This window comes from Ailuropoda melanoleuca, chromosome 8 (genome assembly GCF_002007445.2).
Source record: "Ailuropoda melanoleuca isolate Jingjing chromosome 8, ASM200744v2, whole genome shotgun sequence".
Classification (NCBI taxonomy): Eukaryota; Metazoa; Chordata; class Mammalia; order Carnivora; family Ursidae; genus Ailuropoda; species Ailuropoda melanoleuca.
This window is the reverse complement of record NC_048225.1, coordinates 74,309,184-74,336,282: the sequence shown is the minus strand read 5'-3', so window position 1 is coordinate 74,336,282 and position 27,099 is coordinate 74,309,184. Positions and strand designations below refer to the sequence as shown.

Sequence of the window (27,099 nt, the reverse complement as noted above, 5' to 3'; positions counted from 1 at the left end):
ATAGACTATTTTTTCAAATCAAAGGAGTGAAATACTTGCTTATTATAATCATTTTGATTTGAGAATTGTTTGACCTGTAAAAAGAACTTCCCCTGAGAAAGTTAAGTCTTTCATCTCTTGTCTTTCGTAATTTTTCAGGCCTTAAATCACATAACTGTATCATTTTCTCTTTTTATTTCCAGAAGAAATAATTTACAATGAATTTTCTCAGTTTTTTTGTAGGTAATAGATCAAATAAAAAGGGACTGTAAACTGTATCAGCAGACATAGAAAGAAAGTATACAGTATAGCCAAATACTCATAGTTGCTTTTTGCTACATTTTGTTATATTGACCTATTCTGGAATCATTTACTTTCTTTTATTCAGTCATTTTTGGTTGGTTAGGATTCTCTTTTAATAGGATTTCTGTGCTCTTCTTTGATAGTAACAAACCATGGATCGTAACTCTGGCTTACTTTTTAATTCTGCAAAGATTTAAGCATTTTAAATTGCTATGTAATTACTCACATATTTGGCGTGATCATTTTGCTGTATACTGTCCCAGATGTGAAATTTTAAACTAATGGCTACCTTTCAGCTTCTGATATCCAGTAGGTAAATTTAAAGCCTGTTAGATCAAATAACATTGCCTTTAAATACAACTTTTGAAACTTTTTACTTTAACAAAATAGGAATATTTTAAACAAAATAGGAATATTTTTTGAAAAATGTGAACGGAGGGTATTGGGCTCTTACTCTTCATCTCCTTTGGAAAGATGAGAACATAGAGACTTAATGGGCAAAATGAAGAATTTGAGTTAATATGAAATTTGAAAGTATAATGTCTTGATTGAATTATGAATATTGAAAAAACTCTTCTTTAAATACTTGTAAAAAGAGGAAGTGTTACCTATTTTGAGAGGTTTTTTCCTTTAAATGAGGGAAATTGTCCAGATGACTTACAAATTTTTTCCCTGTTTTTTATTGTATGTCTGATAAATAAGCACTGTCAAGGTATCCGGAAGAAGAATTTTTTAAAAATTAATGTATAAAATGTGAATTTTTATCTTTACCATATTTTTAATGATTGAGAACATGCCGCAATATGACAGTGCCAAGTGGCATGCTCTTCAGCCAGTACTCATGGCTTCTCGGTCCTTGTGGTTTTTTAACATACTAGTTTTAGTGGGTTCAGGTAAAATAGATGATCCCAAGTTCCTGAAAGGTAAAGAATAAATTTCTAATTTGTATGATAAGAGGGGTTTTTTTTTTTAATTGTTCAAAGAAAAATTATTCACTTTATTCCTAAAATGACAAAGTTTAGTAATAGGACAAATTATTAAAATGGGGACGCTAAGCCAGATTTGGAGACTTGTTTAAACCATTTAAATTGGCATTTTTCTTAAAATCCAGGTCAGGGGATCCTTCTTAATCTGAATGCCTACACTTTTGTAATATAGCAAGGCAGTTTAATTGGAAACAGTGAAAATTGTTAAACTCATCTATTCTGCGAGGGAGACTGGATGTTTGATAAAATAGATACTGGCAGTTGGACAGCAAATCCTGGGTTCTAGACATGTGTCACTATCAGTGTGAACCTCTTGGCGCCAGAATTTCCCGACATTTAGAGGTGATGCAAAATACATTAGGGCTCCAAGGCATTAGCTACAGAGTTGTCAATCCCAGGGGGTTAGACGTAAATCTACCCCCCCAAAAAAAAAATCTGAACTGGTGTTAGAAAGTAAAGTGGAACTTGCTATTGAAGCTAATTAAAAATAATAGGAGTAGGGCTAGCTTTTTTTACCCTTATATACAATATAGCCGCACCATATTTTTGGACCGTTTTTTTTATTATAACTCTTACTTTTCAAGACTAACAAGAACCTCATGTTGAATATTTTTAAACTGCTTCCAGCTTTTACAAATCAGTTTTTGTTGCAGTAAAAATGGTCCATTTTTCTTTTATAGGAATCCAATTTTCATAAACTGGGGAAAAAAATGCAGAGACTGCTTAGGTTTCCTTGGGGCTTTGAAAAATATTTTTCAGAGGGCCTGGAGTTCTTTGTGGTTGGCACAGTGATGTCATTTACTGACCATTTCCCTGGAGTCAAAGATGAATTAGATGTGTGCATTATCTGAGCCATCTGATTCTTACACTTTCATTTTCCGTGTGTGTTTTAGATAGGCTGCCTCTTTCTGAGAATACTTTGGCATTAAGTATTCTGTCAATTATATGTTTTATATGTTATACATACACACTTTTTATTCCATTCTTTCTAATTTTTTTTTCAAAACATTAAATCATGTTCGAAGTGGTAGTTGCACTTTTTAAAATCATCCCAAGTAGAACTAACAAATTATTTTCTTAATGTATAAAAAATAATCTTTTATCCAAATTTTTAAACGTATAATTTTTTCTGAGACAAGGATTCTACATGTCAAAATTAGACTTATTTCTTTAGCTCTCAGGCCACTTTAATTATGCTCAGCTATTTAGTCAGTTTTTTCATTTGAAAAAAGTAACCTCAAAATTACATATTCTGTGTCTAAACATCATTGTGTAGTGTTCACAGAACTACATGTTATTCTTAGAACTATATATTATGAGATTATTTCAAAGCCATTATTCAATGGAGAAATCAAATTATTGTCTTTCTTACAACCCTTAATTTGGCTAGTCAAGAAGTTCTTTTATATTGAGAGGAATGTAAATATGCCTATAAAATACCTTCTTTGATAAGTCCTATATCAATTTTAATTGTTAACTGAAACTCTTCTATTCTAATAAAGTTTTAGTGACCTTCATTACTGAGTAAGTAGTGTAGCAATTATATGGAAGGATCAAAATAAAATGAAAAGAACCTCCTAGAAATAGTTCCTTTGATAGACATTGAGACCAGCCATTTGTTCAGCAACATTTTAGGAACTAAATGAATTGGTATATACTTAGGAAATATTTTAAAGATAATCATCCACTAAAATACCGCTTTATTTAGTGTGCTATTAAATTTTTATCAAAAATTATTTTAGTTTATTATTTATTAATTTATTTTCCTATTGATTTTTCTCAGAGGAGAACATTCATGAGAAGCCTTTAAAAAAACTCCTCACTTTAGTAATTTTTTCCAGACATGGTGGTTACAAAATAAAGCAACCAGATTTCATTTTCACCTATCAATTGCCAAAAATTTTTTAATACTAATACCCACCCATAGGAGCAAAGAAGTACTCTGATACACCTTTGTGGAAATTTAAATGGATAAAACCTTTGTGGAATGTATTTGGTAATAGAGAACAAGATCCTTACATTGTTCACTTCCTGTAGCTCTGTAATTTCATTTCTAATGATTTACCCTTATGAACTAATTGGAAATAAACACTAGATAAATAAACTGTTAAAAAAAATAAGTGATCGTATGTCAAAGTGTATGTCACTGAGTGTAGTGAGTGTAGTGTACACCTATCTAATTATGGAGTAAATGTTATTTTTAGCATCTGCTTTTGTGCCACATGATTTTATTCACAGGTTATATTACACCAGTGTTCTGCTTTAAGAACATAAATATGAAGGTCAAAATAGGTAAAAATAGATATATTTAGCAATAGGTAATCGCTTTACATTAAATTCTCCACTTTTTAAAGAATTGACCACAGAGATATTTTATTTGATTTTTTCCTTACTGAAAATTCTTTTTAAAAAATGTTACTCACCCATAATGTTTGGATCGCATAAAGTGAATATACCACTGCCACATCTCTGAGTTTTAGTGATGAAAGTCAACAGTATGTTTGGAGTATTTGGTCATTCCATTTATATTCATTTGAATGTATTAAAACATTATGACAAGAGATTCATTGATTTAATCTTAATATGTAAACACATTTTCATTTTAAGATAAGCCTATTACTAAAGAATGTATAATATTAAAAAACAAAAACTTACTGAATGCTTTGTATACTCAAGGCACTATTATATATTTTATTGACTCTCTGTTCTTCACATACGTATTTGCATAGGTCCCTAATATTTGTTCTTGGCTGTATCTAGTTTGGGGTATTTGCAAGAGTTACTTCTCAGTTTAAATGCAATTTTGTGAAGTCACGATTAAAACAGAGTAGAACCTCTGTATAGAAGCTGATGGAGTTGGTAACAGACAATATTCCCTTTACTTTTAAAATTTGCTCTGTTTCAGAGTATATGATTTGGTCTAAAAATATCTAGATCTATGCAGATTTTTATTATAATTGTATTAGATTACCCAAATAGCATTGTTCTTAATATATGTAAGCATATATTTTTAAGCCTAGTAATTACTGCTATAATAATAATATAATAAAAAATAATAGTTTTAAGTTCTTCCTTCTTGCATCAGTATTAACCAATCAGAAATGTATGGTGAAATTTCTTAAAATGAATAAAACCATTTATAAAAAATAATACTATGTGACAGGTAAAATTATTTCTAAGGTAATGAAATTTTACTTTTAAACGTGTGGGATGGTGAAAACAGGAGAACAAGAGTGGTAATAGCTATGTAACACAGTTTTGATGCGAAAATTAAACCAATGCAAATAAGTGATTTTTACACTTTGAGACTCTCGCTGTAACATAATTCTTATGTTAAGTAGACTTTTTCTTTCTAAATACTCCCATAGCAATTCTGCCAGTTATTTTTTATTTCAGAAGGTGGAATGTCTTAGGAGCCTTCTTAGTTTCAAGGAATAAAATGTTTAAGTTTTTTTTTTTTGGTCTAAATCAAAGTATACAAAGACTAATAACTTGCATTTAGTTAGCATTTATATCATCATGTATTTCATTTGCTCATCGATAGTGTGTGAGGTAGATAAGGGAAGAATAGTATTGTCCCTATTTTAACAAATGTAGAAAGGAAGGCTTAGAGATTTTTAAGGGACTAGTCCAAAACCAGATAGCTAATAGGGAAGCCTTTACTATTATACCATTATGGCCTCCAAAAGGCAAGCAGATTTATTAGTCTAACAGTGAGCTGTGCTTTTAGAGTGTGTTAGAGTAAATGTTATTAAAATTCAGAGTAAGATATGTGGTTTTTGTCATGCAGCACATTGTTTACCTACTTTACTTTAATACATTTGACATTGTTTATTGCAAATTGGTGCTTCAGATTGCTTGGAGGCAAGTTGCTGAAAGTATATTAACACATTAATTAATTAGTTCACTACTGTTAAATTTTCTTAAGTACTTATTAGTTCATTAAGTTCTCCGCAGAATAATCTAGTCATATACAAAATGAGGATGAAAAGAGTAAAATAGTCTATAAGGACTAATATCTCATGCAAATCATTTATTCAGCTAATTAACCGATGTAAATGTTTATATTACATGATACTATTCTTTTATGCCTATACATGAATCCTCATATATTAGTCTTACTTGTCTTATTTGTTTAGACATTTTATAGAGACAGCTTCTTTCTAGCCTTGAACAAAGGCAAGGAAATTTGGTTCTGCTACTTGGACACTAATGATTTGCATTTCCCAAGGAGAATTGAATTAGGTTTTATTAGTAAATTGGGCCCATAACTTTTAAGGCCAGATTTTATTAGATTATCACACATCAGCATTAGCAAATTGTAAACTTTACTGAAATATAGAAGTACAAGCCAAAATTCAAGGCTTAGAATCCTGGAAACTTGGGAAGATGTTTTATCCTAGAGAAATTATACTCCTGACTTGGAAAAATATTTTAAGTGATTTACTTTCCTTTGGAAATTTAGAAGCAAGAGAAGAAGTTGGCAACAAAACTACCCTCGTTAAGTTTGTGGTAATTTTCAGTCTGGTGATCTGAGCAGAGTTTTTGGAGGCATACATGTTAGCTGTATAAAAAATCCAAAGATGCTCCCAAAGAAAACTAAATTCAGTCACTTTATTAGGACTTTTATTTAGATGAAATTCAGCGTAACTAAGTCTATAAATTAGAAAAAAAGTAATCTGACTATGACTAGATCCTATAAAAATGTTAACACATCAATTATGGTGTAGCTTTGTACTAGAAGAAATGACATGGGAGTTAATCCAGTCATGACTGGGAAGTTAATTATATCACCACCTTTTAAGAGTGATTATCTAGTGTTAAAGTTTATACATTTTTAATATGTATTAATCACATTTTTGTTGACTCTAAGATATATAAAAATTAGTTGTAAATTTAAATGGAAAAAAATAGAAAGTCCATCAGCAAAGATGACTGCTTTTATAAATGCTCTTAGTTTCCCAAAAAATGAGTTTTTTTTTTTTAAGGGATTGGACGTAAATTACCGTTATAAAGACTTGCTTAGTGACATTCTAATGGAAATAACAAAATTATAAGCAATTTGTTTGATAAACACACCACCCCCTCCAAAAAAAATAAGAGAGAGGAAAACACAGTATGTCATCTCTTATTTCCTGTAAATCTGGATTCAGTGGTACTGAGCTCACTCCTAAACTCAGAGAGTTTCTAATTTAAAGTTGATTTATTGTAGCTCATCTGTGTTTTGATTAACAGTGTGATTTAAATATTCATGAACAATTGTTAAAAATTCCTTACATTAGAAATGTTAAACCAAATATTTTTGTTATTTGTTTTAAAAAACATGTAATCTAGACCCTTTTAGAGTTTTTAAATGTAATAATTAATTCCCATATTTCCCATATTGCCCATAGTCCTTCCAGATGTGCTATTACAAATAGCTCACTCTTCATATATGAGCCATATGGGTTCTGTAAACTGATTTGCACTTATTTTGAATAGGAATTGTATAGATTGCAGATGAATTATTAAAGCATATGTATAATTGCCAAATAAATCTAAGAGCAAAATATTAAACTGTAGTAAATGAGAAAAGAATGTGCAAATGAAGACCTGCCTGCTTTAATAAGTTTAATGGTTACCTTCTCAGTTTCAACCAAAAGAAAAGAGTTGCCTTTTTAAAAAAAATTTTTTTGGTTATTGTGTTTAAAAAAGAAAAAAAAAAGGTCTATAAAACTGCTTACAGAAGTATCTAAGACAAAAACAAGGAAATATAATGTTCTAAACTCAGCCAGTCCAAACCACTTGAGCTGCCATGACAGCTCATAAAACTGAGAGTAGTTTTTAACTGGCCTCTGTTTTACATTGCCAAAGTGAATTTTCCTTGCAGGAAGTAGCCAGAGGGTTTATTTAGTTTCCAGTCCATGGCTTTGATCTTTCTGTACTGTCACATCTCGGGTTACATAGCCCTTTTTCACTGCAGTAAATCTGCAACAGTTAATGAGAATAAAATTTCCTCCTCCTTACTGATCGCATGCTGTTAAATGCCAAACCACAGCCAACTGCATATTTGTAAAATTTTAGCTACAATGTATGAAAACAGTGCAATCAATTTAATCTTGTTGTCTTTGTAATTCATTTTATGGGGCTTTCTTCCTTTTTAAGTGACCTACTTTATCAAGTAAGTGGTTGCAAAGCCTAACCTGGGAGATTTAGAATGTTAATAAACTGAGAGGAGAAAGGTGTGCATGTGTTGGGGAGGAGGGGTGAAGAGGTGGGTACACATGCATGTATACCACCATTGAGATTCATATTGGGTCCCCTTTAATGCTTTTGAAAGACCAAGCCTTCCTTTCTCCTCAAATAAAATAGGCTGATTTGTTATTACTTTGATCATGTTGTATGTTCCATTTCAACATAATTTTGTACCAATGAGTTTATTTAATTAATAAGTCAGAATATTATTTTTCACTTTTGATTATAGAGAAGAATCTATAGTATTTAATGGAATTTAAAGGATTTAAAAAAAAAGTTGATCTCTACCTTATAAGAGTTGTTCTTAAAGTAAAAATAATGCTTTTATAAGCATCTACTGAACTATCTTAATCAAATGGGTCTACTTGGTAATATTATAAATATCTGTTGAACGAACCAATGGAAATTCAAAATCACATTAAGCAAGCTGAATTTTATACATTATTAAATGTATACATCTTCCTACTGAAGTACAATAAAATCTTATACTTTTTTATTTTCTTTTTTGGCTACAGTGAAATCTCAGTTGAGGCATTATTTGATTCAGTTAATATATGTTGTTAACTTCATTTCATTTACACCTTTAATCATTTCTTCTGTCTTGTTTTGTAACTGGCAACTGGAACTTAACTTCCCTCTCAAGAAATTCACACTTAGAGGTCATTTTAGATGATAGCCATTGATAAATATACTTTATTATTATTTAATGTTTATATATCATATTTAAATATATAAATATGATATACTATAAAATAAATTAGGTATAAAAGAAAGAAAGCTGCCTTTAGTTCTCACCATTGAAGTCACAGTTACCGTTATAGTCATCTGCTTTCCCAGAGTAAGGCATTTCTACTCTCATAAAAGTCAAAATGTTGAGATAAATCAACAGTGTGTAATACCCATTCATTGATTTAGATCACTATCATGAAAACAATGACTAAAAATGTATTGAAATTCAGGATATTTCTAAATTGGAGGCAATGAAGTCATATCTCCTGATAAAACAGAGGGAAGACCCACTGTGGGAAAAGTGCCAGTTATTAGTTACCCCAATAAGAAAGGAGGGTAGGAAAAGAGTGGCTTGAAAATTTTAAAAGGCCCTAGGCCTTTCAGCAGGTGTTACATATAATTTAGAAATTTTGAACTTTAAAATTTTAGTTTGTCCTCTTAGAATTATTGTGTTTTCTAATAAGCCTGTCTGTGTGTACTTAAACCGCAACATCATAGCGTGCAGGTGAAAAAAACGATTGAGGCTGAAATAAATTTTAGCCTCTGTATCTGGTAGGGAAGGCTGTTCTATAGTCTGTTTCTTTGTTTTTCTGCAACTTTAAATCTGCATCAGACCATTAGTCCATAACCCACCCAAAATTCTGTATTTGAAGGTCCACAGAAAATTTCTCAACAAAATAAGCATTAATTTTTTTTAGTTTTTATTGTTCTTTAAAAAAGAAAATCTTAACTAAATGAAGCTGCCCAAAAAAGTTTGTTTCTAGAACATGAACAATCTGGTCCAGTTTTAAATGAAACTACTGGAAAGAATAGAAACAACATGGGCTTCAATACCATACAGACTTAATCTTTATCTGAATTGTATTATTTGAAAAGTTATTCTCTAAAATGGTTTCACACCTGTCTACAATCAGATACATTGATTAATAATAATGGTACGTATTGAAATACATTTGCTGAGTGCGAAGCAGTGTACTGATTGCTGTTTATTACATTCCTTATCTAATTTAATCTTAACAACAGCTCAGGGAAGAAGACATTATTATTAAGAAAATCAAAGCTTATCAAGTTAAGTAACTTGCCCATGGTCATCATTCCACCACTTAATCTCTTATTTTTACCCATCTTTCTTTCTCCCTTCTGTTAAAATGAAGGAAGTGTTCCTTTTTTCAGGTCCAATCAGTTCATTTTGCTCTAAATCTATCCCTTCTTGCGTTCTCAAGGACTTCTTTCATTCCACCCTTCTTTTCCTCTCTACTGGGTCAGTCCTGCCAGTTTATAATCATAATCTGGAATCCCCCTAGTTAAATTCTCTTTGGCCCCACATCACATTCTATCTACTGCTCATTCCTCACTGCCCTTCATGCAATACTCCTCAAAAGACTCCCATCTACCCTTTAGGTTCTCCAGTCTAGTTGAAGTCACCAGTAATCTTCATATTGCCAAATCCAGGGGACCTTTCTCGTCTTTAACTCAGCAGTGTTTGGCATAGATGTCAAGGCCCTGCTTTTTGAATTTCTCTTCTTTCATCTGTCAAGATACCCCATTTTTCTGATTTTCCACTGAGCCCTTCTCCATTCCTTTCCAATGTTCTGTGCTGGATATTCCTCTTCCTTTTCTCCTCTGAATACTGCTTACTTCAGGGCTTTGGCTCTGTTCTCTACAACACCCACTACCTAAAGGATTTCATCTAGATTCCATGGCCTTAAATACTAACTATAAGCTTATGTTTTCATCTGAGACCTCTTCTCTGAGCACCAACCATTCCTGTCAGTATTTAACATATCCAAATTGAATGTTTCATAAAATCACCAAATGTAACTTTGATTTCCTACATGCAAATAGGTCCCTCCCCTAATCTCCCATCTCGGTGAATGTCACCATCATTCAGTAGGTCAAGCCATAGACTTTGGAGTCTTTCTGGGTTCCTCCCTTTTCCTCAAATACTACTTCCTCAGAGAGTCTTTTTCTGATGAAACTATCAAAGCAGCTCTTTCTCCCCCATCCTATAGTTACTGTTTTAGACCCTCATCATCTCTTTTGTGGTTCACTTGTTTATCTACCTCCTTCCACAAGAACGTAGTCTCCAGAAGACCAGGCTTCCTTATTCAAAGTTGTATCTACAGTGCCTGGCAGACACTAGTTCTTGGTACTTACTTGTTTAATAAATGAGTTATAAGGGTCAGAGCCATTATTCAAACACATATATGTCTTACTCCATTTCCCATGCTGTATTTTATTTTCACTGTTAACTTTTTTGTTACAGTGTCTTAATTTTATATTTAATCTTTACTATTTCAGTAGTCTTTCAAATGTAAATGCATAGTATTTATTTTATATATAATTTATATATATATAATATGCTTGTATTATAAAATTTGGGATAGGAACCTATGCTATATGAGAAAATTTTGAATAACCTATATAAGATAAAAACTGTCTTTTGAATTGCAGTACTTTATACAGATAAAGATGCTTGCCTTTGTAGTTAGGATTGAATTAAGAAATCCTAGTACCCATGTATTTTACTACTACGTGTCTATTTGAATCTGCTAAGAAGTACTCATCTGTACTGAATGTAAGCATTCTCTATCATAAAAAATTTTTATTGCCAAAAGGGATATTACAAATTTTACATTAGTTTTCATTACTAAAGAGCTTATGTTCTGTTAGAAACAAATTCTATGTCATACTTAAAATGAATAAGGGGGGGTTTCTTTGATATTCTTTCTTTCCTATTACTGGTCTTAAATACTGACCTGTTGGTAATTAGTGAATGAGAAGTATAGCATATATGCTGTTGGAGGTTATTTTGTTATTTCTGAAAGATACCTTTAACTTTTACTTAAATTTAATGAAATTATAGAGTAATGACAAATGAAATTAACTTTATACAGTATAAAATAAAGATATAGTCAAGATAAGGATGTGCATTAAATGTTTTAACACTTAAATTTTCCTTTTCTCTGTAACCTTTTTAATTGAAAAGCACTTGGATGGGCTCTAGGGATACAGAGATCACTAAGAAATAATCACTTTCCCTTTGAGAAGATTATTTTTCAGGGTTAAAATATAATTTTTTGAGATGACTTACAGTATCCTGTTTGTTACTCTTGGTATCAACTTTCTTTGAAAACATTTAAGGGTAATGTGTTAGCAGACTTAGAAAGGGAATTAAGGAGTTAATACTAAGTATATTGTCAGTATTTGGACATGGGTGATCTAATACATTTTTATGTTATTCCCACACCTTGATTAAATGAATGAATAAATGAATAATTGATTAATAAATTTAATTGATTAAACTAATTAAATTTAATCACTAATAAATGGTTACATAAATAAATAAGCAAATAAATGAATGAATGTATTATACATTTCTGAATTGCCTTAATCTTTAGAGGACACAGAATTTTTAGAAAAGAATGCCACTCTGTCTTAATAAACAGTTTTCTTTAAAGCATGCTATTTGGAGTATTGCAGTTTCTTAACTTACTTCCATTACAAAAGATTGTATAATTTTTGTATTTTTTTAAAGAAAAAAATCAGATAATCTGATGATGTTATATGTCAGTTATATCTCAAAGCAGGAAAAAATAAAAGTACTTTAAAGATGCTGTGATGAATTTTCTTAGATAACAAAGCAAATAGAGTGATAGATTCAGATTTTTTTGCATTTTGAGCAAAAAGCAGTGCAATACTTGACAAAGAATCACATTATTATTGAAATACAACCTCTTGAATTATATAGGCTGTTTAATAAAACATTATACTTTGATGGTCTGGTAATTCTCTAGAATTTAGTTACTTCGTTAGAACAAAAAGCACTTTGGAAGGGTTAGTCCAGACAGCAACTTGATGTGTGGCTTTGTAACAGAGACAATGCCTCTTTACAAATACATCAGTGTCCTACAAAACATAATTTGAATAATTGAGAGGTTGGAGGAGAGCCATTATATCAGAGTTTGATGTGAATGTTGATTTCTGATGTCTCCCATCTCATGAGCAAAGGTTTATTGAGTAGAAACCTTTCATTGTACACAGTAGGTAGGTGTATAGATAGGTGGGTAGGCAGGCAGGCAGGCAGATACTCCCAAGGGATCACATGACACTACATTTTAGTCTTTGAACTTCTTTTAACACTGACTTAACACTGACATCATAACTACTGATGAATTCTCAAAACTTTTAATTGAAAGAGTTTTTGATTACAAAGGATTTGTATCAGGTTTTCTCATTAAACAAAAAATAAATAAAGGCAGTAAAATTCCATTGGTGGTTATTTGGAAATGGAGGAGATGTCTGGAGTTGGACTCCAGACTATAATCCTGTAGATTATAATCCTGTAGGAATTTTAGGCCAGTATGCAGTCTTGTAGTAGTAGCCCAGACCACTTAATAATCTCATATTTCAGAAGAATGATTAGTAATTTTCTAAACTGTATATACTTCTATTAATCCATTTAATTGTAGGTGAATGTAAAATCTGTGTATGCCTATGTTGGTTTTTATGGAAAAGCTACATGTTTCTACAGTCTCATTCCAGACTAGAGAGGCACAATCAACAAATGCTTTCTTATGCCCTTTGAGTTAAAGATTATAAAACAGTGTTTTGAATAGGCTCACAAGCAGGACCATCATTAATGATTTCCTGACTACCTTCTCTTTTGTGGGCATAAATCTGCATTATATCTCAAGTAATATCATATAAATTAAGCCTATTTTCTTTGTTTCTCATGATCTAAAGTTAAAACATCTCAGTTTTTCAGAAGTTCTTTCCACTTCAGGTTTTTCCAGCCAAAAACAAAGCACCTTCATTTTGGCCTGTCAGGAATTAAAAGGCAGGACAGTCTTAAAAAGGAATCCAGATTTGTGTGGACAGTATCAAGCGGCTAATTTAGAGCCCCTCAAAATGTGAAAGGATGGGAGGAGGCCTCTATGAACATAGTTAGGCAAGTAAATTTTTAAATTGCAACTCTAACCTAAAAATTACATCTTTTCAAATTGTTGCAAGAAACCCCATAAAGCTTTATTTACATGGATGTTCGAACATCAGGCTAAGATCTTTTTTGAGGTGGTAAAAGACCAGGAATTCTTTAAAGTCTCAAAAAGTTTTTAAAAAAGTTTTCTGGGTTTTAAGGGCTTTATAAATATTGGACTATTGTAATTTAACTTGTTCTCTGTATCCACTAAGGGGAAAAAAAGAAACTATTACAATTTCTTACATTTGCATCTTGCCTTTTTTCGCTTAAGTCTTGAGATGGGGGGTACTATTTGCCATCAGCAAGTGGATACCATAGTCATTTTAAATAATAAGTCAATTTGTAATCTTTCCTTGTCCTGCATACTTGAAAAAACTAACATAGATATACCTAGATGCTAGTTTTAAATATTGCCTAAAACCCTATACTGCCTGTAATCTCAAAAATGTATGGTTGGTGCATTCCCACTTCCCTGAAGATTTCTTCTCATAGTTGCCCAGCTTTGCTTATAAGTCCCAGATTGGCAGGTTGGCACAACCCCAAGATAATGAACATCACAGAATGAAAATACCCTATCCTAAACACATGCATGACCTGTGCCCTTTTCAAACAGCAGTAAACCTGAGTACAGAAATGTGTGCAGTTTGGGAAGTGATGATTTGTGTGGAATAACTAAAAACCTCACCCTTGATTTACTACTTTCAAAATAAACTCACTGAATATAAAATAAGTTAAAGAAGCATATAAAGAGACGTTCCCAGTATTTTTCATCCCAACATGTGTTATATCATTTGCATCAATTATGATATAGAATCTGAAGGGTTTTGATTGAATAACCTTATTTATACAAGCAGTCTAGTCTCACTATGGTAAAAGCAAGATATGATTGGCCATGGCATTATTTTAGGGCAATAACAATTAGTTGCCTACGTGTAGGCATAAATCTCTATGAATTATGTAACAGCCCTATAAAAGCAAACAGAGAGCATGTGTAAGAAGCATGCCAGATATGATAGAGTATCTCTTAACTGTCTAGATTTTATGGCAGGAGCCAGAATTTCCTAAGTATTTTTAGGGAAGGCTCTATCATTTTCATATGTCATAACAATAACAGCACCAAATACATAGGAGTCTCTGTACTGTTCTTGTAAGAGACTTGGAAGTATAATAATCTCAAGGCAGATGTTAAAAGGGATAGCCATTCTTATTTTACAAAAAAATTATGACAGTTACAGATATAGACTGCAACAAGTTATATCATTAGAAGCAGAAATCACATCCAGATATTCTGGTTTTGAGATCATTCCACCCCACTAACTTTAATAAAATTCAGGAGTTGTTGATAAGTTCGTACTTAAGTTACTTTTGCTAATAAACATAATTTCCAATTCTTAAATTAAGGGAGAAAAAAATGTCCATGTATATCAGTAATAAAGAAAAAGAAGTATGCTGTTTTCTTATATTGCTTTAAAAATAACTTTAAAATATGGTAATAGGATTTAAGTCAGAAAGGTAATTGTTAGAATCATATATTTATACATTCCAGTCTACACTGAATTTGCTTGGTATCATTGCAGCATATGCCCAAAGGGTGCTTGGCCCCATTCTGTGAAGATGATATAGAAATACCTTGTTTTGTCATCAGAAGACTACAATCTGGTTGAACAGAGTGACTTCAGTCAGTCCATATCTTGACAATCTAAAATTGGCCTTAGACATAAGTAGAAAATGAACTCGTTTTTGTTTTTGTTTTACAGACCCATAATATAACAAATGTATTTTCAAGGACTAGAGAGCTTATGAAATTTATGAGTAGAGATTTAATTTAGTACCTGTTCTTCTAGTGACAAATGCAATGTTGGCATATTCTAAAGTATACTGAGATTTTAAATGCTCTAGAGGACACTAAATAACTACGAAATATTTATCTGACCTGTAGTGATTACTGAAATTACTGAATTAGTGACTTGAAGTATTTGTATAACACTGCCCAAAAGAGATGTTTTAAAATATCATAATAATGTAAGGCAATGCCTTTTAGTATATTTAGTATTATAAATATTATTTTGGATCAAATTTTCACAGTCATGCTTAGCTATTTAAAAATATGCCCTTTTAATTTATTTAAATATAGTTTCTATTGTCCATACTTGTGCCTTCAATTTTAGAAAAATATCACTTGGTTTGATTTTAGGTACCAAAATAAGTCTTCACTTGTCAACCAGCATTTGATTTTTATTAGACTAAAAATGATGGAGACAAATGAATAAGTAGACTATGACATAAACTGGAAACTTTACACTATAATTTCTTATATTTGATAAGATTTTGGGGATTTTTTTTTTTTTTGGTAACAAACACTTATCCACCTCTTATGTAAGATAGTAAAAGAAGGTGAAAGCTTTAAAACTGTATCAAAATATCCTCAAACTGTACTATTTATTTAAGGATTTGGGAGACAAGGTTTTAACAGAAGCTTAAATGTTAATTTTTCATTTCTGAGAGAGTGGTATATAGAGTGCATGCTAGTTAGCCATATTTACTCTGATTGTGTCCATATGTTAGATTTCTGTCTGTTTCATAAAGAAAGATGGGGCATTGATACAGCCCATATTGCATAGTACTCTTAATTTTAGATTCTCTTCCATCTCTTGAACTTGTTCATTTTGACAATACATTATCACCTTAAGATTTTGGATGGTGCTTAAATTGCAGTACTGAGGGTCATTATTTATATTTTTTGCTGGACTGAAAAGTTTTTAGTACTAGTATTAACTTTTGAATTATGTTCAAGGTCTTAGACTTTGCAGCATGTTTAGTTTCTTTTCATTTCTTATTACTATTTTTCAGTACTTAATAGTCTCCTGCTCCCACCTCCAACAAGAGCTTCTCTCTGTTCAACATCAGAAACATTTTCCTATTTGGCATGTGCTTTCTAGTTCCCCAAGCAGTATAAGCAAATTGGAAAGTTCAGCTGTCATTCTTGGAAGGTCATAGATCACACTAGCAGCCTGAGTAATCCAAGAGGTTTTAAGTATCATAGCATTTAGTTTAAAGTGAAATTTGCTCTGACAGGGCTGGCAGACCAATAGGAAAAAGAAATATTTGTGCTTGGAAAAGTGCATATGTAGAGACCAAGAGTATAACTGATGGCTGGAAGTGATTTCAGTCTAAAAAAACAAATCATTAAGAGAGTGCATAGGGGTAAAATACACAGTTCATATTTTAAAGAGTCTCAAAATGAACCAGCAACTAAGGTTAGCATTACATAGTAATTAGCTGTGGGGTTCAGGCTTTAACTCACTCAGTACCAGACAGTATGGCTAAACTATCACTGTGAAAACATTGCTACTTACGTTATATTCTCTACTTTAAGCCTACAGCAGTAATTTTTGTACCTTAAAAAACCAAGGTATTATGACAGATTATATAAATGTTGAACCAGTAACAGACAAACAATTATTCAAAGGAGGTGCTAATGACTCAGTTTATTGACCTAGGGGTTACTTAAGCAACTCAGGAAGTTCCCTTAACATTTGGTGGCATGAAATGAGGCATTGCTTGATATTATAGAACTGCCAATTTCAAGAAGTCCTTGCACTTAATTGAAGAAATGTAAGTTAAAGATGACTAGATGGTATACTTTCATTAAAAGATTATTATAGAAAGTTTGAGACCATTATAGGTTTGAGTAAATATCACTCGATAATCACATCTGACAGCTTCCATCAGGCACTATGAAGTATTTTTTCTGTTAATTGCTACAAATAAGGAAAAAGAAAATATCTTCTCATGGCTCCAATTATTTCTTTCAAGTCATTGTTCTCGTCAAGCAAGCCATTTCTGAGTCACAGGAATACTAGGCTGATATATTCTTTTCTTGAACGTGCAGAGCAGAATAAGAGTAAGATGGAAAGGACTTCCAGCAAGATGGTAAAGTGAGCTGACTTAGAAGGGCCCCCCATATAGATATATAGAAAAGATGGATAAAATGTAACAAAAATGTATAATTCATGGCCAAATGCACAAAGAAATGTACCAAATCTCACACACAAACACAATAAGCACGCACAAGAATATATTGAATTAGGTATAGGTGATAAAGTATAGGAAAATGAAACTGAATTCCCTGTATGAAGCCTGGAACTTCAGCGGGGCTGCCTTTTTTTCATCATTTGGAAAAAGGACTAGATGATCTTAATCCACCAGCCTGGAAAAGTGACCAAAACTCATCTTCTGCCCCAAGTCCCTAGGTTAGGAGAATAGTCATCCAAGGGAAAGAGAAACCACAAGCTTTCTCCGCGTGCATGAGTAGGTTCAGAATTTATATTATTCATCTAACTCAGGGAACCCCAAATCAAGAAATTATCATTAAAATTGTTTCAGGACAGTGGAATCCCCGGGGTCTTGATATGTTATAAACAAATACGGAATCTCTCTGTAGAAATATTTCCAAGTTCAAGGGCCAACAGACAGGCAAAAATAAATGAATAAATTTAAAAAACCTGAAGTTGAACACAATAAAAAGTTGTAAAGCTCATGAAGAAAGGACTGTCATGAAGTTGCATTGTCAGGCACAACGGTAAGAGAGGGTGCCCAAGAACTAGAGTGAATAGGATTATCTCAATTACACTATAAGATTTTTAAAAATAAAAAGGAATTTAGAAAATTAATGCAATGGTATAATTTTAAAAGTGCCAACTATAATACCTTGACATAAAAAATAAGTAAAATAGCCCCTGGAGATGGGTTAAACAACAGATTAAGATACCTTGTAAGAGAAGTGTGAATTAAATGAAATTAAAGGAGCATCAGTGAAATGGAATTTCTTTACTATTTGGAATAAATCAGTGTCTATTTTACACATGCTCCATCATTACTACAAATTATTTTTTATCTGAAGCATCTTAGTATAGTAACTAAATTGAAAGGATCTGTCCCCAAGGTGGTATATTTCCCCTTAGAACTGACAGATGTCTTTTAAAATTTTTTTTAAATAAATTCCAGATGAATGCTTTAAATATAACCTCCCACTACTCATATCACTTGCCCTTGATTTTTGGAAAAATATTACTTGGTTTAATTTCACTAAAATGTGATTCTTTAAGATTCATTAGCCATTTAGTTTTATCATAATAAAAGGAAAATTGATACTCATGCATATAAAAGATTAAGAATAAAAACTAAATGGAAAATGACAGCTAAACTTGATATATGTTGGTAAAGCTCATCAAAAGGCTGCTTAATTGTGTTCATCTACTCAGTAATACAAAGGCTCACGTTCAGTAAGTAACACCCTTCAGCAACCTAAAATAAATATTTATTATGTACAAATTTATAGAAACAAGATGCTTTGACAGGTTCAATGAAAATTTTAGAAGCTGTCGTATAGTAGTGGTACCTTAACATCCATGTGCATTGCATCTTTCCTTGTCCAAGATGATCATCATCTTCTATCATTTTCATAGCCCCCACATTCACAAAATTTTTTTTGCACGTGAATATGCCTATTTATCTCTAACTACATTGTTTCACATTTATAAAAGGAGAACATTGACTGTATGAGAAAGCAATGGAAACCACATTCTATCAATGTTAAATATGCTGAGAGTTTAAATTTGATAGAACTTGCTTTAAAATTTTGGGAAAGTAAATGATACTCAGTGATAAGACAAGCTCTCCATCTAGTGGTTGGTTTATAAATTACAAGCATTTAGATATTGATTTAATTCATCTAATGTTAGGTATAATTTTATAGGCATTACCTCATTCTGTCTATACTTCTCTTGTTCCTATGTATNTGCTTGTGTTCCCTCTCTCGCTGGCTGTCTCTATCTCTGTCAAATAAATAAATAAACTCTTTAAAAAAAAAAAAAAAGAATTTCAAGAAAATGTGTTCTCTTCTGCCAGAATAGTCCAGCCCTACCTGTGAACTCAAAGGCAAGCTACTTCTACAGTCTGATTTCATCTACATGGAAAACATAGCCTCTTAATTATTTGATGAAGCATATTCCCACAGTAAAGGCGCAAAATTGTTTCATTCCAATTAACTATAAACTCTAAAATTTCAACCAGTTTTGAAATTCTTTCCTTTCATTCTCAAATGGTAGAAGAATAACTAAAACACCCTTTTCAAAAGAGAAAAGTTAGCATTTTTGTCAGGAAAGGTAGCATGTTTGATTGTTACCTCTGCCATTGCCTCTGCAGGCTCTCATTACCTCCATATGGACAGCCATATTCTCTTAAATGTTCCCTGTGCTTTTGTCTCTTAACACCCGTAGTTACCAGAGTTATCTTGCTAAAACACAGAAGTAAGTTGTCTCCTTTTTAAAAACCATTAGACAACTTTCCAAAAGTGTATAATTAGCATGGCATATGAAGAGCTTTCAAAATCTAGTCTTACCTTCCATTTCTAGCCTTATCTCCTGCCACTTGCTTTCATCGTAAACCTGACTTTAAGCATAACAAACCAGTTGCTGTTCTTTGGCGCCTCTTCTCTCTTGCTCAGGCTGCCACATTAGGAATTCTCTCTTCACCTGTGAAGTCCTACTTGTCCTTTTAGATTCATCCATTCATACAATAAAATACTTTTTGAATGCTCACTCCGTGATATAGCAATTAATAAAACAGTGACAGTCTTTATCCGTTTATAGTTTCATAGGAAATAAAATAAAAAGATAAATAGATAAATATAGATATAGTCAGGAAGTGACAGATGCATTAAAATAAAAGTATTTTTGGGGTGCCTGGGTGGTACAGTCAGTTAAGTGTCCGACTCTTGGTTTCAGCTGGGGTCATGATCCTCAAGGTCGTGAGATTGAGCCCCTCATTGGGCTCTGCACTCAGTGCAGAGTCTCCTTGGGACTCTCTCTCCCTCTCTCTGTACCCCCCTGCCCCCGCTGCTCGCTTGCTTACTCTTTCTCAAATAAATAAATAAATAAATCTCCTTTTTTGAAGTATTTTCTTTGAAGACTTTCTAGCACCCTAGATTCTTTTGTAACAATTTATACATACCTCTAATATACTCTCACCTTATATTAAATATCTGTTCCTCTTCTATTCTTCTGTAGCAATTTATAAATGTACTAGGGTAGTGCAACATATTATCAGAATTTTGTTCCATGTTTAGTTGCCTCCAATCCATAGTCAAGGACCATGTCTTATTATTACCTTCCCAGTCCCACATTTTTTTTTTCAACATTGACTGTCAACACTATACTTAACACATTGTAGGAACTCATGTACTATTTGGATGGATGGATGGATGGAAGGATGGATGGATGGATGGATGGATGGATGGAAGGAAGGAAGGATGGATGGAAGGATGGATGGGTGGATGGAAGGATGGATGTGTGGATGGATACGAAGGATCACTGTTACATTGCACTACTACAATTTCATATTACTAAATTTCTCATGACAAATTATACTTAAGCTGATATTATTATGATAATTTATAATCTTAGGAAGATAAAAATACTGGTTTTGATTCTATGATCAATATATTGGAATAATTGATAAAAAAGAATGAACTGTTCTAGAAAGCTTTTATAGGATCATTTCACGCAGCTCTGTAATATCCTGGAAAGCTTCCTCTGAAGAAAGCCTATGTTCAGTCCTTTCACTTGACAATCCAAAAAGAATTCCAGCCTTCAATATTATCCTGTGGATCACAAAGATAGGTAGTGAATGAGAATCACTACCCTCTATAAATATAAATCTTGTCATAAAGGATTTTATTGTAGGGAGAGTAGAGTTCCTAAAGAAAGACCCAAACCAAAAAGATGAAATTCAACATGAAAATTTCAAGTGTGTCTTTGTGTATACACATACACACAATGACACACACACAGACATTCAATGTGAGCCATTTGTGGTGGACTCTTTTAAAAATTTAAGATCAATGCATTTTTAGCCTACGTTATTAGAGATTCAGAAATAGGATCTCATTATGTTCTGTGCTGGTTTCAGACTACATAATAAGTACAGTATCACATTATTTTCACTTCTTCATTTTAAGGTAAACATTGAAAAATATCAGTTATTTTAGAGAGCAAATCAGATGGTAGACATTCTAGAGGCCATGTCATGAGGATTGATTAAATGAAAGTTGTGAAATAGCCTTAATAGTAAAGAAGAATTCTATTTCTTTTGTGGCTCCAGAGGGTAATTCTAAACTAATAGGTTTCAGATCAAGATAAAGAACTTTCTAATTGTTTGGCCCATAAATGGAATGAACTGCCTTGTGAGCATTCCCATTTATGGAGATATTCTGCAAAGAATTCAATAGACTCAGTCAAGGATGTTGTGAATGTAAGTGTAGTCTAGATTACTTCTAAAGATGTTTGCAAGTCAGAGATCCTGTGAACCTATAAGAGAACTTGGCTTGAATTTACTTTCTATTTATTTTTTTTTGTAGCATCCTCTAATATATTCATTATTTGCTCTGCATTCATTTTGCTGACTTGGGAATTTCAAAGAATGATAAAGACTTGTGTTGCTTTTACCTAATTTTAATAAAATAATGATAATACTTTTCACTTATGCAGCACTTTTCATCCAAGGATTTCAAAGTGCTTTACAAATATGCACTAATTAAGCCTCACAAACAGCTAGAGGTAGGTGATTTTCTTCCCTCTCTACAGGAATGTCAACTCTGGCACCGAAGTCCAGTAAGAGCCTCAGAGCGCCTAGGATTCTTTACTGGCTGCCATTCCCCTTGTAATGTGCTGCATGTGAAGTATCACTTGTTATGCCTGGATTTGGTTTTTTCCTCTCTCTGAATTATTGCAAGTTTAGAAATACAATGAATGCTGTTAAAAATTTGTTTGAAGCCTTGTCACTATTACAGAAAATTCTGTCTCCTGCTTGCTGAATGCTAATTAGATTTCTAAGTGTTTGTTTAAAGATAAAATCTAGATGTGGTTTTATATTTGTTGTTGAATTTTAAATATAAATTTTTTATTCATGAAGAATTTGTCATTTTCCTTTCTAGATACCCCCAAATCACTGTTCTTGGGGCATAAAACTTAGTAGCAGACGGATTTGGGGGCCTTACCTTTCCTGGTTGTCTTTTCACAACAAACAGGAACCATTTTCTTTGAACTAGAAATTTTTTTTTAAGAAGAGATTGCATTTTGTTATTTTTGCTAATTTAAAGGTACAAAATGATAGGTAGACATTGAGGATAATGATTAAACGACACTACATAGTCCTGTTTTCAAAAAGTGGTCTAGTAGTGGTTTATTCTGACCTAGAGGGACACACCCTTTTTGGTAGGTTAGGAGGACCAGGAAGAAAATGTGTACATAGAGACACACATGCAGTGTTGGATTAAATTCCAGTATAAATAGCCAAATATACAAACTCTCATCTGAAGGAGAGCGGTTACATGTGGCAAGAGCAGGAGTAGCAGATCCACAGCTCAGTTTCCCTGGGTTCTTGGGGTTCCTAGTGAGGGCACGCCCGTGCCTTTGTGCCATGTACCTCTAAGTCCTTAATGGATCAGGAAAGCACAGTTTTTGCTGCCACACTTCCCTTTTATAGTCACAGTTTCTATCCCCTTCTAGAACTTACATAAAGAATCTATCTGCTCCTGTTTAAAGGAAAACTTACTATTAGGCTCTCCTCATTTTGAACCAGATTCAACATTAACAAGGCTACATCTTTATTCCAAGGGAGAAATTACAAGCGTCCACATATACCAAAAAGATTATCTATCCGCAGGTTTCAACATCCTGAAAACTCCAATATCCCCTCTACATTAGAACCAAATGAGAGATTCAGGAGTCAAGCTATTCTTTTTCATACTGAGTTTTATCTAAAAGATATTAATTGTGTATATATAGCTGATCTTTCACAATACAAAAGGACCTAGGACTTACGTCAAAGTACCATCTAAACTGGTCATAATGTTTCAGACATTCTTTAAACAGCAAAGAATCTCTGATATATGATGGATAATTACAGAAAAATTCATTTTAAGAGTTTCTAATTTTTCTCCTTAAAATTTTTTCCCAAATGATAGCTATGGAAGTTCAGAAAATTTGGCCTGAACACGCAGACGTCTCTGGGTGAACTGTTGACTGCATAAATAGAACTTTATTACAGTAAACTTGCAGGCTCAGAAACTCAAACTCATCAGTATTCAAGGTTCAGTCTTACTTTAACTGACGTGGGGTGCAAATTCTTACCATCAATGTGACAAATTTAAAAAAAAAAAAAAACAACAGCTGAATATCCATTTGTCAGTTTACATCAGGCAGATTGGATAATGTCTAAGTTTATTCTTTACCCTGTTGTGAAGCCACACGGGAATACGATAATTGGAAATTTGCCTATGGGTCATAGAAATAAAATACAGTTTTGCAGTTTGAATGTATAATGACCTCAGACTCTCAGAACCTTTTTTAAGGCCTAATCCTCCATGAGGACAAGCCTGCCTAAAAGGTCCGCTGTTCCTGATAGTGTTGTAGGTCACCCCAGGGAATTGCTTGGGTGGCGGGAGCATCTTGTTCTGTGCCAGCGTGGCTGACAGTCTCCCTTCTGAGGATTCTCTTCTTTTAGGCAGAACTGCAGTACTATTGCTATACGAGTTCCTCTGTAAGATGTTATGTTTTTAAGGTGCCTTTGCATATTTCTTTACTGATCTACTCTGTTCCTCTTGCTCCCAAGTTCCTGAAAACCTCTAGATTGAGAAACAAAGGCAAAATTAATTTGAGTTTAACCTAAGTCTCCTGCTATTCAGGCTCAGAAGAGATGCTAAAAAATATAAGCAGTGTCCAAAGGCAGGCAATAAGTAGATGAAAAAGGAAAGAGTTGAAACCCGTAAGCTATACAATCAACTTTTACATAATGGAAAGTTGTTTGGTTACGTGAATATTTGTTAGCCTTAGTGCTTCAGGACAAAAACGTCAATGGCCAACTTTTCCTCTAATTTTAACCTGATACAGGTGTGTCTGAGTTCTTGCGCTGTGTTACTTTCTGAAACCTCCTTAAAGTTGCCTCTCAAGCAACGTTTCCCTTCATCATAAAATTAAAATTTCTTCCCAGGAGACCAGAGTAGGAAGGACATGCCTGTGTTTTGCCATTTAAAAATAAAATTCAGACTTTAAAATTTCAACCAACTTTTGGGAATTATAGACACAGTTTTTTATTTAGAAGGAGCCCAAAAAGTTTTTCCTCAGGATCACCCACTAACAAGTGCTAACGTAAAACTTACATCTCAGAAAATCCATTTCCGTGAGCAGCGGGTTCCTGTGAATAATATACCCTGTGTGTATTATAGTTCTTTACATTTAGTATTTAGTCCTGTCTCAGTACACACGGCACACAAATTATTCAAAACCTTAACATTCTATTGTGTTTTAACTTAATCTCATTTTGAGTTGTGAGAGGAAGTTAGTGCCTATGTGAATACACTTTTAATCATACTGAGATTTTGCTGATAAAGAGAAAGTATCTTTCCATCTAGTATAGTCTCAAATCTTAAAACATTTAAATATATATATTTTTTTCAAAGTTTATGTTTCTACATTATAAATTGTCTCCTTTCATTGGACATAAGCTCACTAGCATTCACTGCATGAGCGATGCATGAGCATGTCATAGCTGCCATCTTTGCCTGGCAAAAAAAACCTATTGTCATTTCGCTAAGTGTTGGATAATTCTCTGATCCTTAAAGAGTGCTTTGGAGAACAGAGTTTCTTTTAAATTTATTAATAAATGAAAGAATAATTAAGTTTTAAAGTAGCAAAGTTTATTCATATTTCAAATATCTTTGTAGCTCTGAAAGTTATGTTTAGGCTTCTGTTATTTCCATAGAATAAACGGAAACAAAATTGATAATTATCTTGCTGTCATTCAAAAGAAACACGTATGATTTTTTTTTTCCATTGAGGAGTCAGAGAAGGATTTGCAGATCAAATCTGGCTAGCTTAAATGTTGTAAAATTCCTTGTCTTGTTATTTCAGTTTAGGCTTGTAGTATGATTTGGCCCTAAGCGAGAGTTTACTGCTAAAATTCAAAAGCATGTCCTTATTAATAATACTATATCTTCATATGAAAAAAAGATCTTATTTTAAATAACAAAACTCATTTTACTACAGTTTTAGTTTTATCATTCCCTAGCAGTGTATTACTGATACTTGCTAGCACATAAAATCTTCTCATATTCTTGTATAAAAGCCGTATATGAACTTAATTTGTTAAAACTTTTCTGATCTGTCCTCCTCTTTGTCTTGAATAGTACCTGGTGACAGAGTTTTCCAACATTTTTAATACATTGTTAGAAGTAAATATACACATATTTGTGGCTGTACTAATTAATATTATACGTATATATAACATATATGTATATTTGTGTAATTTCATATATACATACATATATATGCATACATATATATATATATAAATATATATATACACACACACAGACACACACAAAAAAGGCCTAATGATAGCCACATAAGTCACTTTTGCTGCTAGGAAGAGAATCTTGGAGCTGTAACGTTCCCAGCCTCCTCTTGGCCTACATTGTGAATGTGTGATGAACCATATAACTTACCATTCCTTTTTCTCTTTTCAGCCTTGGAATGGATGGCTTTGGCCAACCAGTTGGCATACTTGGACGCCCTGCCACAGCTTATGGATTCCGCCCTGATGAACCTTATTACTATGGCTATGGATCTCGATAAAGTCATACCTTTCCATGTGTCCTCTCAGCTTAGAAGAAATCTGTGTGGGTTGGGTTAACTTTGAATCTTGGCTAATAATGCATGTTGATATTATTGCAGTTCTGTGGGTTTTTTTTTTTTATGTTTCCATGTCGTTAGCTACAAATTAACTCTGATCCCTCTGTCCTCTGTTAAGTACGTTGATGTGTGACACTGTTCACCACATCTGATGCTGAATAACATTTCCCGTGTTATTCAAAGATACACAAAAGTACATGCTGAAAAGCAACCAGACTGGAAAACAAACACTACATTATGTACATTAAGTGACTAATTTAATTTCTATTAAAAAGAAGGATAAAGTACAAAGGAAGTAGCGAAAGTCCTATGTTTCTATTTAATGTATTTCATTAAGAGTTTCATGCTTATATAGCATGCATATGAATTTTCTCTTTCCCTGCCCTTTCCCCCTTGTGAACTCTTGAGTATTTCATGTGATGTGTGCTACTTTAAAATTTATAAAAAGAGTATCACCTTTTTTTCCCCCATGTCATCTGCCTTTTCTGGGTTGCTTTCCCAAAGTTAACTAGGAGTTTTCAATTAACAGTGGAACATATGCCGTAGATTATATTACATATGCGTAGAGTCTCTTCAGCAATTTGAATTCTTGTCTTTCTGATTTTAAGGTAGAAAACCTGAGACATCTGTTAGCGCACATGAAACTAGATTCATATTAGGTTTTTAAATTTTATTCATGAAATCTAAAGTATGGAAAAGCTGTCTCACTGAGGAAAACTAAGGAACAGAATATTTTTCTCCCCTGTTTCCCATTTGTTTACTTGTTTCTATAGGATTTGGGTGGTAAGAAATAGACATTATAATTAATAATGAATTAACAACTCATTAATGTTACAATGTTGGAAATTTACTTGACAAACAAAGCAAAATAAATAACTGTAAACTAGAGATATTTCCTTGAGTACCTGCTATGGAAGGAATTATATGAGCCTTTGAAGGGAATACATATATCAAAAATAAGACTTCTGTCCTTGAATTTTAAAACCTCAGTGATGTACTACACTGTTTATTTGGCTTGATTTATATTTTAAGCATAGAATAATAGAGCTGGAAAGGGCCTTTTATTTTTTTTTAAAGATTTTTATCTATTTATTTGACAAGAGATAGAGACAGCCAGCGAGAGAGGGAACACAAG

The 27,099-nt window shown here is 32.7% G+C and overlaps 1 protein-coding gene across 2 annotated transcripts in view; it reads left to right on the top strand.

The window, feature by feature from the left end:
- KIFAP3 (kinesin associated protein 3) overlaps positions 1–26,852 on the top strand; it is a 143,855-nt gene extending 117,003 nt beyond the window's left edge. The window contains exons 20-21 of one of the 2 annotated variants that reach the window (XM_019798997.2): positions 21,762–21,830; positions 25,799–25,929. In XM_019798997.2, the coding sequence (XP_019654556.1) occupies positions 21,762–21,807 (46 nt within the window). In that variant the 3' untranslated portion in view covers positions 21,808–21,830; positions 25,799–25,929. Of the gene's footprint in view, positions 1–21,761; positions 21,831–25,798 lie in introns of both variants that reach the window. The other variant, XM_002918565.4, reaches the window with a different exon arrangement.
- The last annotated feature ends 247 nt before the right edge of the window (positions 26,853–27,099 follow it).